General features: G+C 38.8%; 1 protein-coding gene across 2 annotated transcripts; it reads left to right on the top strand.

Annotated features, from left to right (window-relative positions):
- Positions 1-212: 212 nt before the first annotated feature.
- Positions 213-14412, top strand: CNIH1 (cornichon family member 1; the record flags this gene model as incomplete). 2 transcript variants are annotated; one of them, XM_079699428.1, is made up of 6 exons in its annotated part: positions 228-308; positions 5309-5377; positions 5621-5668; positions 9297-9409; positions 10490-10633; positions 14171-14412. In XM_079699428.1, 6 exons carry the CDS (start codon positions 228-230, stop codon positions 14196-14198), a joined length of 483 nt encoding a protein of 160 aa, XP_079555554.1. In that variant the 3' UTR covers positions 14199-14412. The 2 variants fall into 2 exon arrangements, with proteins under 2 accessions (XP_079555553.1, XP_079555554.1); XM_079699427.1 differs by lacking the exon at positions 5621-5668 and having other exon boundaries at positions 213-308.
- Positions 14413-15694: the final 1282 nt, after the last annotated feature.

Here is a 15694-nt window from a genome sequence, read left to right as displayed (position 1 = left end):
AATTAATCCTCTATGCAGACAATACAAGTGCATGGCGGACTCCGGCCACCGGAGGGCGCCTTGCACCGGGGCTGGTGCGCAGGCGTGCTGGGAGGGCTGGCGCCCCTGCGGCGGCAGCGGCGGCGGTCTGGGTTGTGGTCGCGGGAAGTGAATGGTTTTACCCAGAGGGCCCTGCGCCGCCTTTCTCCGCTGGCCCCGGCGCTGCTCCCTGCTCCTCCTCCCCGGCCATGGCGTTCACGTTCGCGGCCTTCTGCTACATGCTGGCGCTGCTGCTCACCGCCGCACTCATCTTCTTCGCCATTTGGCATGTGAGTAGCCGGGGCCGGGGAAAGAAGGGCGAGGTGGCGGCGCAGCCTCTTTTCGCCCCGGGCCCGTGGTCGGGGCGGCCACGGCCCTCGGAGGTCCGCACGCCCGGGAATGGGGCCAGGCCGGGGCGGTGCCGGCCGCGCGGCCAGGGCCCTGCGCGCCCTCGGTCCGCGAACCGGGGGCTTCAGGTCCAGGAGGAGCCGAGGCGTCCGGCGGCTGTCTGGCTGCGCCCGCTGTGTCCCGGCGCAGGCCGCTCCCGCCGCTACTCCTCCCTCGCCGGGTGGGGCGGCCGCGGTCCTAGCGGGCCCTGAGGGACAGCGCTTCGCTGGCCGGCGCTGCATCCCCGCGTTCCCTCGTCCCTCGGGAGGATGTCAAGGGCGCAGAGGGGCGTGCTACGTGCTCAGCCGTAATGAAGTTTGCCGAAATATTATTATTTAATGCAGATTGCCTTTGTTTTCTGGTGTCCACAGGAGTGTGGCCCAAATGAGGTAGTTATAACCCACTTCAGATAAATTTCCAGCTCTACTTTTCACGCACTTGTTGGGTGCTCTTCAAGTAGAATCACCCCCCGGCCCCCGGCATTGTCTCCTGGTGAACTTTGATGCCGGTTGAATTGATTACTTTGTTGACCGTTATCTCCGAACTTTCCCCCTAAATCATACTTTGACCGACAGGTTTCTCGAGAGACTTCCTAGCCACCTCTGTGTTCGGAGTAGCCGATTTAGTAGAGGTAGTTTTAATTTGATTTTGAAAATGCTCAGAAACCTTACGCTTCTCTAGGGTAATTTTTTTTTTTTCTCTTTTACTCACATCATGTTGCAGGACAGAAGCACATCCTTACTGGTCCCTGTAAGGAACAAGTTAAGTTCCCTGTGAAATACAAGAGATTTTTAAGGATTCCTGTTTCTCTAACACAAAATTAGAAGCAGCCTTTTGGACATCAGCATTCATTAAAAATGTATCTTATTTTTGCTCTGCCCTCCATATTCTAGTACCTTCTGGGATATTGGTCTTAGTTTGAATGATTGGGCATGTTCACTCTCGTGTAAATTTTCAGTCAGGTTTCATCATGCCCATAGCAGGGATTTGTTATGGAACATACAGGGGCAGAGTGATTTACGTGGTGGCAGTGTCTTGTGCAAAAAAAAAAAAAAAAAAAAAAAAAAATTCTCAAATCCATTCCCTTTTGCTAAGGAGTGTAATTACATTTGTAATTATTTGAAACCCAACTGCTTGTGTAGTGGGGGAATGCTTATGTAGGCTGCTCCCTCAAAATGCTTTGTCAGTAGGAACCCATAACTTGAAGAGCATTTTGGGCTCTTCTTTGGTGGAATAAAGACAATAAGTAAAGGTAATTTGGGATGCATACTAGCTCTGCCTTAGTAAGCCTCTGATGAAACTGAAATGTGTGGTTCCCTGCCGTTTGTAGATGAGGAGTTAATCACTTCCTGCTTGATGGGCACTCTGTTTTCTGAGCTGATGAGGATTCTTAGAAGAGAGCTGTGGATGGCTTACATTTTGAACTAGATTGTGTTTTGCTAAGAAAACCTGAACTGCACTTTAAAGAAAAAAATGGGTAATTTAAATGAATATGTGTTTGGGTAATTTAAATGAATATGTGTTTGGGTGAAGTAGGTGATTTTAAGTCCTGTTACAGAATTAAAAATTTGTTTGTACTCCACAGATTAGTGGAGAGCTTATATTCTTAGGGATTTCTAGTAGTTCAGAGGATTGTGCATCCTTTGGGAAAAAATAGAAAATTCTAAATAAAGATATAGTTTTAGTTTTTCTGTTAACTATGTAACCTTCAGTTTCTTTTCTTTTTTTTAAAACTTTTTATATTTTTAATTTTTAAATAATTTATTTTTGGCTGCATTGGGTCTTCGTTGCTGCACGCGGGCTTTCTCTAGTTGCAGCGAGCAGGGGCTACTCTCCGTTGCGGTGTGCGGGCTTCTCATTGCGGTGGCTTCTCTTGTTGCAGAGCATGGGTTCTAGGAACGCGGGCTCAGTAGTCATGGAGCACAGGCTTAGTTGCTCCGCAGCATGTGGGATCTTCCCAGACCAGGGCTTGAACCTGTGTCCCCTGCATTAGGCAGGTGGATTCTTAACCACTGCGCCACCAGGGAGGTCCCCAGTTTATTTTCTTAGGTCATTTTAAGTATCTGTCAGAAGACTCATCTGGAAATTTCAAGTATAAATTCAGAAAATCCAGTTTATGTTAATTGTTGTATGGAGGATTTTTTTTATGCTGATGGTTACATCTCTCAGTTTAGTCCTAATTCATGTGATTGATGCTTTTTGGAGAATAGAGTTGGGAGCATAGATTTGTTTGAAAGCTAAAAATGCAGAAGTCATTCTCCAAAGATGTGCATTGAATTTGAAGGTATCCTGAATTGTGTAGTTTGCTATCTTTAGGGATTGTTTGTTTGCTTTGTTTTTGCACTTTTTTGGAAAACTTTGTGAACGTCCTTGTCCAGACGCACAGTCACAGAAGATTTGAAAACCACTAGTTTAAGAATCTTTTCAGAAGAGTTTTGACAACTCTAGCTTATAGCACTCAAACAGAAACCCATTCAGCAACATACGCATTAAAAGATCCTTTGAAATCACCTGAAGAAACTGTCCAGTGGGAAAAAAGTTAAAGCATAAGTTTCATACTCTGCTAGTAAATTGGATCTTGTTATAGGGAAGTAATTGTATTTACGATCACAGTCAGTCCTTGTCTTAAACGTTATTACTAAAATGCATTGGGAATATATCACAGCTAATGTCAGGTAATTGACTAATTATATCCATAAATAATCAGAAATTAGATTAATAATCAGAAATAAATAATCAGAAATTAGTATCTCCTATTTGTACATTTATATTTTTAACATTTATATGTGTTAGGGGTCATTAGCAAAGGAAAATGCCTTTTGGTGAGTTCTGTACTTTTTTTTAAGCATAGGACTATTTTTTCCTTTTTCCCCCCTTTCATTCAGTAAATATATTTTTTTAATATTTATTTGGCTGCGTCAGGTCTTAGTTGCGGCAGGCGGGATCTTCGTTTCGGCATGCGGGGTCTTTCGTTGAAGCGTGCGGGCTCAGTAGTTGTGGCACATGGGCTCTAGAGCATGCAGGCTCAGTAGTTGAAGCCCGAGGCATGTGGGATCTTAGTTCGCTGACCAGGGATCGAACCCGCATTCCCTGCATTGGAAGGCGGATTACTAGGAAGGCCTAATAAAAATTTTAATGAAAGTAGAAATAGAAGGAAAATAATTAAACATTAAAATGTAAGTTCTGTGAGAGCAAAGATTTTTGCTGTGTTCACTGCTATGTCACAGGGCTTAAAATAGTGCCTGGCACCTATATAAGTGTTCAATCAATATTTACTGAATGAGACTACCCCGGTGGTCTAGCAGATTCCAGGAAGGGCAGATTAAATTCTTTGTCCCTTGGGTGACTGGTGGCAGCAACTAAAATAGCTCCCCCATAAACTTGGGGCCTTTGGCTTCTTATTTTCACACAAAGTGATGTGTCACCCCTATTTGATTTTTAGTGCATTTTGACTTTGAAGTTCTGTGTTCAGTGACCTTAAGTGTTAAAGCCACATTTCTTCTCAGAGTGCAGACAGAAACATTCTTGATTCTTGCTGTTTTTTTTAAATGGTATGATATAAAATTTTTATTTATTTACTTATATTAAAGGATAGTTGATTTACTCTTGCCATGCATTTTATTTGTTTATTATTTATTGGCCACGCCACACGGCATGTGGGATCTTAGTTCCCCGACCAGGATGGGACCTGTGTCCCCTGCAGTGGAAGCATGGAGTCTTAACCCCTGGACCGCCAGGGAAGTCCTTGCAATGCATTTTAAGTGGACGAGATCTTTCTCCCCTTATCATATTTATAACTGTTTCACTCATCACACCATGAGAAGCTGGCCTTACCTGGGCTTTACCCTTCTTCAGTCTTTAGTTTGGTGACCGAATGAAAGGACCTGCATGTGGTAGGAATACACAGAGGACACGAAAGGAGGTCAGATTGATCATGTTTGCAGTGCCCTTAAACAGGCCTGCTCCTGCCTGTGTGGTGCCTTAAGGTGAATTAGAATAAGATGCCTCTTGAGGCACAGGATTAGAAAAGTCCTTCCTCCTGAATAGCCCCTGTTGCAGAGCCCATGCCAGGGTGCTTGGCAGCAGAAGCGTGCGTGGCATTGTGCCCCCACCTGGCCTTTTGTTCTGTGCAGAAACTGCAGTACTGTATGTGGTGGTCCTGGCTGTGGAGTTTAATATTCTCTTAGTGTTCCTCTATTCTGAGGCTATTTCTTGAATTTCCAAATCGAAGCAGGACTGTGAAATGTATGTGCTTAGGTACAAATGGGAACAAATTGAAGCATACAAGCCCATTTCTAGTGTCCCGCTGAACACTGTGACAAGGGAGGGACATGCACAGATGATTAAAAACACTTCACCCTGAGGGGCACACAGTCTAGTGGGGGGACACAAACCTGAACTTAAATCCTCTCCTCCAGTATGAGAAATGCCAGCCTGATAGCGTTATAAAGCCTTGTGCTATGTGGAGATTAGACAGGCGTGCAATTATTTCTGCCCAAGGGAGTTAGGGAGACCTACAGGGAGGAGTTGACATAGGAAGAATGTTTGTTTAGGATAAAGAGGAGCTTCCATAAATAGTCATGGCTGGGGGAGAAACTATTTCAAGCAGAGAAAATAACTTTAGTGGAGGCATTGAAAAAACTGAAAATTGAAGGTATTTATCACAGTGGTATCAGATTATTTTAATGATAACAATATACAAGTGTTTTCAATTCTTTGAATGTGATTCTAGTTATTTATTAATTACCATATATTGAGCTTACTGTAAACTGGTACATATAAAGTTGCTACACTTCTGCTTTTGTCCTATTAACTTACTTTATTCAGTTTTTGTTTGATGGGGCAGGTTTATTGCTGCTTTTTATTAAAGTGAGAGATCCTAACTATTTTGTTTTTATTTTAGATTATAGCATTTGATGAGCTGAAGACTGATTACAAGAATCCTATAGACCAGTGTAATACCCTGAATCCTGTAAGTTATAATATAGGCTATTTCTCTAGATTTTTAAATGGTTTTTGCTTTTAAGTTGATATAATTTGAAAATGGCCAATATTCTCAGTAGCATGATAAATTTGTACTTTTTGAAGTAGGCAGAATTTTAAAAAATATTCTTTTTCCTATCCTGCTTGACTATTCTATTATTAATCTGCTGGTGATCTTGTCAGCTGTCATACTAACATTCTTCCAATCTGCTTTTTACATTGTCGGCCAAAGACAGTTGAAAAGGTCAAAAAGATTAAAAGAGTCAAAATTGCATTAAAGGTGTGTACTGCTTTTTAGTTTAATGTTTTAATGCTACGTCCATTTCATGGGGAGGGTTAGGGCGTTTGTATTTGTAAACTGTTCTGTTCAGTGTGCTTGTTCATATGCCTGTTGAGGTTTATGATTTCATGAAATTTCATATTTTATGCAAATGTTTGCTTGCTGGCCCAGTCAAGTAGGGAAAGCTGTTAAATGCTCATGCATTTAAAAAAATGTTATAGCCATAGGCACTTCGATATTAAATTATTAGGTGCAGTGTTTGAAAGTTGGTTAACATGAAATGACTTTAATAGGTGAGATTGTTCTTTTGTGGTAACTTACTCTGAGGTAGTCTGTAGGTGGAGTCTTTAGTACCGTATCTATTTTTATCTTTGGTTTTGTCTATTCTGGAATTTATTTATTCTTTCAGCAGCTGTTTATTCAGAGCCTTTTAGGTGGATAGCTCTGTTCTTAGGCTCTGGAATCTTGCAGTAAGGCTTACCTTTGGATTCATGCTGTCAGAATTTTGTGGATAACAATTTGTATACAAATGTCTACATAGTTATTTCTAGTATCTATCCACTCTAAGTTTCTAAAGCAGACCTGTCTTCCACTAAGTTCTGAGCTCTTCTGGATTTAGTTATAATGTGGCCCCATTGTGCTTAGGGGTTTTATATATATATTTGACTTCATTTAGTTTACAGGAAGATTCTCCTTGAGCCTGTAGGTTTGATTTTTGCCTAACTGGTCAGAAACTGAAAGGATTTTTGTAGGAAAGCAGTGAGTTTGTCTTCAAGAAATAGAATGTAATAATTCATCTTTAAACATTACTTAATGAAGATGAAAACATGTATAGACTTTAGCTGTGTAAAACTGTAAAGCACTACTAGCATGCTAGAGGGATTTTATCTGGAAAGGGTCTATAAAGTTGGTTTGCTACTTTTATCATTGTTTCCTAGATAAATAGCCAGGATGGAATAGATTCCTGGTTTGTCTTTAAAGAACTGCTACAGTAAGACTTGATGTAGGTACAATTAAAAGTAATAACTTGCTGTTTCTCTACTCTTATGAAGCAAAATATGAGATGAATCTGCTTTTTCACTGGAAAGTAATGATGTTCATTGTAAAACATCTTAACTTACTGTTTAAACTAATTGTTACCAAGAAATTAACAAACTGAAATTTCTCCTTTTGATTGTTTATTAATAGTATTCTATCTTCTTTGGCTTTTCATTACGTCAAATAACCAAATGATGATGAAGATGGTAATAGCTGAAATCAGATGAGGGCTTTACCTGGGTTTTTTCATTCAGTTTTCATGACAATCCTAAGAGGTGAGTATATTATACTCATCAATAGGAGAGTAAACTGAGGCTTAGTGATATTCAGGCACTTTGCCCAGGGTCACACAGCTAACATAGAGTCAGAATTCAAACCCAGACTGCCTGATTTTTTAGGTTTAGATTCTTGTATTTTCCTAATTTACTATAACTTAAGAGGGACTAATTTCATTTTAAAATATAGAGTGTGATTTTTGGCTTTTTTTTTTAATGGAAAGAAATTGTCACTTTGTGCTTGGGACATCCTAATGCTACAGTGGATTGGAAGGAAGTTTCTACACCAGCACAAGTTGTGTTTTGGATAGGGTGCCGATAATTGGCTTAATAGCAGTGCATCTGACAGTTTTCCCTATTGAAAATTTGTTTTGACAATTCTGCCAAAGTATGGGGGAAGACAAATACCACTGTATTTAAAAATGTGAACCTTAACTACAGAATATTATGATTTGCATGTTTAAGTACTATCATTTCAGCCATATTTGCATGCGGTGTTTATGGATACTAGTTTTTGTGTAAATGTGGGTTCCTAAATGGAATCATTTTGTGCCACTAATGGGGAAATTTCGTCATTAAAGAATGATTGAAGAGGACTGGTCTTCATGAGAGATGCATAGTAAAAGTATCTGGACTGTTTTGAGGAGAAGGGAGGGAGTGTGGCATTTGTTTCATATTAAAACTGGTAGAGTTGCAGATTAGCTTTATTATCACTCTTATTAAAGAATATTGTTTAAGAGCAGTAGGGATCATGCTTTCAAAATCATTTTCTCCCCATACCCTAGTCTGGAAAACTTGGATGATGATTTGTATTGTTAGATCACTTGGTTTTAGAGGGCCAAAATAGGCTCATTATATTTTAAAGAAAAATCTTTAATTTAAACTAGTATTATAAACAGCAGCTTTAGTGGAACTCCTAATGAAATGTATTATATATTTTTCTTGGTTTGTCCTGGTTGTAGTCTTTGTGTTCCAAAGATTTTCCTATGGATATTTTCTTGCAGATGTTTAACTTTGATCTTAATTAAATGCTGGCTTAATGGTCCATGTTATTTACATGTTTATATACATGTGCAGAGTTTATCTTGTTATTATATTACTTAAATTTGTAGAAAATATCTGGTTAGTGGTATAGATTAATTGGTTTTACTGGAATTTTATTTAAAATAGTATTAATTAAAAACTTTGCTTTACAGCTTTGAATGGGAAAAGTAATTTGGGAGTGCTAGAAAATGGACTTGAATAAGTAATATATTATTTCTACAGCTATAGTTTCCTCTCAGGAAAGATCTGATGGGACAGTGCAGCACATTTGAGAAACTGGCTTTGAAGCTGTGACTTGTAGGAAGCTCTTTGGCTGAAACTTGAAATGAAAGGTTTTGGTATTTATATTTAACAGAGTCATTAGGCTGAAATCTGTAGGATGAGAAAGATAATTTAAAGTAAAGCATGAACTCTTGGTCATTTTACAAAAAGCATTTTGCTTGAACTAATTTTTCCTCACTTAATACTACCTGCTATCAAAAGATGTATTTTGTTTTTGAGTTCTGAGCTCCTACTGGTCTGCTGTGTTTGTAGCCCTTCATTGGAGAAAGCAGGCTGAAAGAAATAGGAAGGCCTTGTAGGAATGGGAACTCAGGAACCGGGAGAATTCCAATTTCATGGTTCAGATCTTAGTCTTTTCCCTCCTGCATTGCAGAAAGCACATCGTTTGCATCTGTGCACATTAATGTTCTTTCCCCCCGACTGTGCTGAGATTATTGGCTGTTGGCTTTCCATTGAAAAATTACTTTTGTGGTAATGTGATGTGGTTTGCTAAATATTGTATATGTAACATCCTTGGTTTCTGTTTAAAGGCTTAAAAACAGTAATGTGTAAACTTCTAAAGGGGAGTTTTGTTTTTGTGGATTTTTTTATATCATGTTGCATGTGATCAGATATTTCATTTTTGTATTTTCATCATTCTTGAATGGTGGAAAGAAAAAATATTCTGAGTGATTAGCAAATAACTGTGTTTGAACAATCTGGGTGGTAACTTTGTATAATTTAACCTGTTGCTCTAAGAGTTTGGGTTTTAAATTTTAAGTTATATCTTATTCTTTTAGTGCAAGCTATATCCTCTGGTCAGTTGGCATATAATCCTGCTTTTGTTCAAAAGCTTAATATGGAAATAAAACTCAGTAGCATCTTTCATTTCTGATTCTAGGAAAACAGTGATTTTTCATTAGTGAAACTTAGTTGCCACCTGCTTTCCAAATTAGCAGTTGATTTAATGCCAAGGCATTTTTGATAACTGGCTTGTGTTTTTCTTCCAGCTTGTCCTTCCAGAGTACCTCATCCATGCTTTCTTCTGTGTCATGTTTCTTTGTGCAGCAGAGTGGCTTACACTGGGTCTCAATATGCCCCTCTTGGCATATCATATTTGGAGGTAATATTTAGATACACTTCTAATACTTTTCCTAATTAAATTTTAATTATACTATGGTTGATATGGTTATCTTACATGCTAGTCACCTAAACGAAATTAGTTGGCATTTATTTTTAAAACCACATGGATGCACAAATAACTGTGTTAATACCTCTTATGGAGCTTATGTTATTATTCTTTAAAGGGTTTTTTTAAAAGTGAGGTATAACTTACATAGGATAATGTGTGAACGTCTAAAGTGTGCAGCTCAATGGATTTTTACATATGGATACACTTGTGAAACTACCGCCCAGATCAAGATATACAGCACTTCCAGCCCCCAGAAGAGTCCCTTGTGTCCCATTCCAATCAGTTAGCCCTGTACTTTCATAGGAGAACCAGTGATCTCTTGCAGCTTAGATTAGTTTTGTCCATCTTTGAACTTCATATAAATCAAATTGTACAGTGTGTCTAACTTCTTTCTCCATGTTTACTTTATGACTTTAAATTTGGTTATTTATAAAAGATTCATATTTCATAACTTCTAAATGTTATATCTGATCTGTATAGCATTAGAGTGTTTTGATTTAGATAGGCATGTCAAAATCTCATTGCCCTTGATTTTAGGAAATACATACAGAAGAAGTATTTAAGAGTAAAGTGGTTTCACATCTGTAACTGGCTCTAAAATGGCTCAGAAAAAAATGTACGTGTATTTAGAGAGAGAACAGAAAAGAGAAGGACAAAGCTGTGTGGTAAATGTGAACATTTGGAATATCTTGGTGAAGTGTTCTTTATGTTAAAATAAAAAGTTGAAAGAAAAAATTGTATTTCCTTTTTACAGTTATTCTTAATTTTCTTGGATTTCTCAAAGTGTAGAGGAGACCAGATATGACTTGTTTAACCACCTTGTTCTCTGTAGGGGCTCCAGTTTTAAAATTAAGATGATAAAAGGAAAGAACTCCACCTAGAACTAAAAGTATGCTTCCCAATGTGGACCACCTCTCATTGTAACAAATATTATTTGAGAAGAAGAATGCTCCCTTGCATCCTGAAGGTTAGCTTCCATTCTGAGTGGCTAATCAACTGTGTTTATTACAGGTATATGAGTAGACCAGTGATGAGTGGACCAGGACTCTATGACCCTACAACCATCATGAATGCAGATATTCTAGCATATTGTCAGAAAGAAGGATGGTGCAAATTAGCTTTTTATCTTCTAGCATTTTTTTACTACCTATATGGGTAAGTTTAAAAAACAAAACGAAAATATGATTTCACTTTGCTGCCAGAAACATTTGCAGGCATTATGGTATGAACACCTTAAAATCCACTTGAAGAATAACTCATGTCTTGAACGGTGGTACTGATAACAGCACAGTGCACACCAGCAAATTCACACACATTGAATAAACTGGTACTTGTCAAGGCAGCCAGCTGATGTGCAGTCAGAGGCAGAAGGTTGGGTCAGGGATGCTGCTTCCAAAGTCTCAGACAGTCAGTGAAGGACAGTCCTCATTCTCCATGGCAGAGCAAGAGGATATGGCTGTGTGCGTTTGCAAAAAAGTTTCTGCTTGGCTTCAGTGTCTGTCTCAAGATTATGTTTAATTTTTTCTTTATCATTCTTCATAAACTGTACACTCTACCCTTTATTTTCTGGTTTGCATGATCCGAATGGGATGAAGGAAAGAAAAGTTCTATCATATAGGATGCTGCAGTTATTTATTTATTTTATTATTTATTTATTTTTTTGGCTGCATCGGGTCTTAGTTGTGGCACACAGAATCTTCGTTACGGCACGTGGGCTTCTCTCTAGCTGTGGCGTGCGGGCTCCAAAGTGCAAGGGCTCTGTAGTTTGTGGCAAGCGGGCTCTCTATTTGAGGCACGCAGGCTTAGTAGTTGCGGCGTGTGGGCTTAGGTGCCCCAAGGCATGTGGGATCTTAGTTCCCCTACCAGGGATTGAACCCGCATCCCCTGCATTGGAAGGCAGATTCTTAACCACTGGACCACCAGGGAAGTCCTGATGCTGCAGTTATTGATTTTCCTCCCTTTATACTGTGATGGACTCATATCATCATTCCTCTAGGTCAGGGTTTCTTGATCTTGGCACTGTGATATTTTGAGCAGGATAAATCTTTGTTGTGAGGAGCTGTCCTGTGCATTGTAGGATGTTTAGCAGCATCCCTGGCCTCTGCCCACTAGATGCCAGTAGCTTCTCCCTGCCCCAGTCATAATAACCAGAAATGTCTCTAGACGTTTGCCAGATGCCCTCTGTGGGGCAAAATCAGCCCTGGTTGAGAGGCACTGTTCTATGTGTACTGTAGGTGGAGGAAAACGGCTGCTTATTAAAACTAGAAATGGACACGGGCGAGTGTGGAGTTATAATTTTTCTTTAAGCTTTATAAATACACTTTTCCCATTTTTTATTGATAAATACTCAACTGGAGAGGAATTTCTACCTGATTGTCAAAATATGAAGAAAATTAGTTGTATTAGATGTAATTTTGGCAGTAATTAAGTTTCTCTTCCCTCTCCTTTTTGTTACTTGAAAACTTGCTTATTTTTTGTTTACATCATACTGGTTTCCATTATGGAAAAGGGTGAAGTGCTAGATTTGAATTTATGGAAAATGTATTTTTATGATTTTAGACGTTATATTTGTGAAAAATGAGTGTCCGTTAGTACACCTAGAGACGTTCATACATGAAACAAAGATAGTGAAAAAGTTCTGAAAAGTGAAATTCCATGTGTCCTTTTAATTTCTGTTCATTTTCAGTTTTTAGTTTCTATAATAAGTGTCTGGAACAGTGCTGGCATATAGTAGGCACTTAAAACATATTTGTTGAAAGAAGGAAAATAAATGAATGCTTGAATAAATGATAAAATTGGAGATGTAGAGTTGTGGGAAAATATTCACCAGGAGATGGTGGCACTACATCATTCATTTGTTTTAAATTGTCCATCAACACACATGCACACACACACGAGTCCAGGCGGGAGGCCCAGCCAACACAGTGCCTTGATTGAGGAGAAAGAGAAGGGCAGACACCCAGTCTGGGGGTCATATCAGCCACGAGCCCCCATAAGAGCAGCAAACTAAGTCCCAGGCCTGTCGATGGAGTAGGGTATCACCCCCACCTGAAAGGCCTTTCTGAGAAGAGCCGGGGACAGCCAGCTGTCTGCCCGAGGAGAATGGAAACAATCGCCCAGATCACGAGAGCCCACAAGTCCAATCTGTCTCCATCATCTGTCCTCAGGCCAAGCACCAAGACCATTGACCCATTGGGCCCCCTCCCAGGCTGTCTGTGAACCTCTGTGAGCCCAGCCCTTACAATGAAGCCCATTGTCTTTCTTTAAAAAGCAATAGTAGGGACTTCCCTGGCAGTCCAGTGGTTAAGCCTGCGCTTCCACTGCAGGGAGCACAGGTTTGATCCCTGGTTGGGGAACTAAGATCCCGCATGCCAGGCAACAGCGCCAGAAAAAAAAAAGCAATAGTAATGGATAAACATCATATTTAATCTGTGGTCCATCCAGACAATGGAATATTATTCAGAGATTAAAAGAAATGATCTATCAAGTCATGAAAATACATGGAGGAAACTTAAATGCATGTTGCTAAGTGAAAGAAGCCAGTCTGAAAAAGCTACAGACTGTCTGATTCCAAATATATGATATTCTGGAAAGGGCAACACTATGGAGACAGTAAAAATATCAGTGGTCACCAGGGATTAGCAGGGAGGGAGGGATGAATAGACAGAGCACAGATAATTTTTAGGGCAGTGAAACTATTCTGTATGATACTGTAAGGGTGGGTACGTTTGCCAAGCAAATATACGTTTGTCAAAACCTGTAGAATGTACAACAGCCAGTGAACCTTAATGTAAACACTGGACTCTAGTTAATAATGATGTGTCAGTATTGGTTCAGTTGTAACAAGCATACCACACGAATGTAAGATGCCAGTAATAAGGGAAACTGTGTGTGTGTGTGTGTGTGTGTGTGTATCTGTGTCTGTATGTCTGTCTGTGTGCTGGGAGCGGGAGGTCCATGAGAGGTCTCTTTACTTGCAGCTCAATTTTTCTGTAAAGCTAACACTGCTCTTTTAAAAAGTCTATTAATTAAATAATGATAACAAAAAATAAATAGTCTGTCAAGTTTGCTCACCTCCTTGCTTTGTATTTCCATTTAGACACACATGCTTTTGAACCATGCCTCTCCCACCTTGCCCTTCATGTAGGATCAAATGGTTATTGCTTTTTATTTTGCTTGTTGGTCCCCTTTTCTTTTTTAAACTTTCTGCTATTGCCTAGAGCCTTTCTCTAATGGGAAAGTTCCTTGATTGATCATTCCTGTCTGTAAAATGGGGATAATGGTACCTACCCTACCTCCTAGGACCTAACAGAAGGCCTGGCATGAAGTGAGCCCTTGGAGATGCTCACTCCTATTCTTAGACATAGCTCTGGAGCAGTGTGCTGTTTGGATTGCTTCTCTAAGCTCTGATCCCCATTAAGCTTTCAGCTGTGCTGTTCTACTTGCTAAAATTGGAAAGGAAATAGGGGACAACTACAGCACATGCACTGAGCCAATCCTACCTTAGGCAAAAGTCCATAAATGCAGATTAAAATCATACTGTGAACTTGTCATTCATTGGTCTTTCCATTTTCTGTGATGGTGTGATATCATGAACTAGTTTGCTATATAAAGCAGACTCAACTTTTTGGTGCGCTTAGTTTTTATAATTAGGAATGTTTGAGTTAATAATAGCCTTTTTCTTCTTTTCAGCATGATCTATGTTTTGGTGAGCTCTTAGAACAACACTCAGAAGAACTGGTCCAGTTAAGTGCATGCAAAAAGCCACCAAACGAAGGGATTCTATCCAGCAAGATCCTGTTTCCAAGAGTAGCCTATGGAATCTGATCAGTTACTTTAAAAAATGACTCCTTATTTTTTAAATGTTTCCACATTTTTTGCTTGTGGAAAGACTGTTTTCATATGTTATACTCGGATAAAGAATTTAAATGGAATTACGTATAAATTAATATAAAATGATACCTCTGGTGTTGACAGGTTTGAACTTGCACTCCTTAAGGAACAGCCATAATCCCTTAAATGACTGCATTAATTATTGACTATCCTTAGTCCATTGGAAGCTTTTGTTTATAGAAGTTGTAGGGCTCATTTTGGTTTTATTGAAATGCCATTTAATTATAAATTAGCTGTAGATATCAGGTGCTTCTGAGGAATTGAAAATATATATCTGACCTGTGGAAACTTCATGGGTTTCCTCATCTATCATGTAGGTGATTATATATGGATGCATTAAAAAAATGAGTGGGATTTTTTTCCCTTTGACTTGAAATATTATCCCTGTATATTGCATGAATGAGAGATTTCCCATATTTCCACCAGAGTAATATACTTGCTTTAATTCTTAAGCATAAGTGAACATGATAGAAAAATATATGCTGACTTACTTGTGAAGAATGCATTTAAAGCTATTTTAAATGTGTTTTAATTTGTGAGACATTACTTATTAAGAAATTGGTTATTAGTGTTCTAATCTGGTGGTAAAGATGTTAAGAGTTTGCAAGTACTTTAGATTTTCAAAACTGAATGAGAGAGAACATTGTATAACCGTCCTGCTGTTCCTTTAGTGCAATACAATAAAACTCTGAAATTAAGACTTATTTTCAGTGCATTGTTTTAAAGATTACAATAGCTATTCTTAAACTTGCTTATTCCAAATAAAGACATATCACTGTCAATTTTTTAAAAAGATAGTAGAGTATTACATTTTTTTAATACCATGCTTGGATCTAAAAAGGAAGATTTTTAAATGGTTAAGCACATTACCTTCTTTTGTCACTTGACAAGATTCATAAATACTGATGGCACAGCATCATCATTTTTCTTACCAATTAAAAAAAATTATTGTGAAACTTAAAATGTTTAAAATATTTTTTTTCCTTTTTGAAACAGCATGTTTTAAGGTAAAATGACTTATAAGTTTGGTTTTTTTGCTGCTGCTTGTAAGGCAGGTAAATTATAATTATGGCTTGCATGTTTCCGTAAGCATTCTTGTGCTTTATTTGGGATGAGGAAGTTAAGGCAATTGAAAATAGTTTTAAGTGGTTCAAAGTTTCTTCAAGGATCAAAGAAAGAAAACCATAGGCAGAAATTCCACATAATGATCAAGGGAGTTTATGGATGTGTTTGTGGAAGTCTTACTCTAAGTACCCCTTGAATTAGATGCTGTACTGTTGTATTCTCTACTAGTGAAAAAAATGCCTCTCCACCTTTGGGAGA

The sequence above is a fragment of the Hyperoodon ampullatus genome, assembly GCF_949752795.1.
Source record: "Hyperoodon ampullatus genome assembly, chromosome: 3".
NCBI lineage: Eukaryota > Metazoa > Chordata > Mammalia > Artiodactyla > Ziphiidae > Hyperoodon > Hyperoodon ampullatus.
Note: the sequence above shows the minus strand (reverse complement) of the source record. Positions and strands in the feature narration are given on the sequence as shown.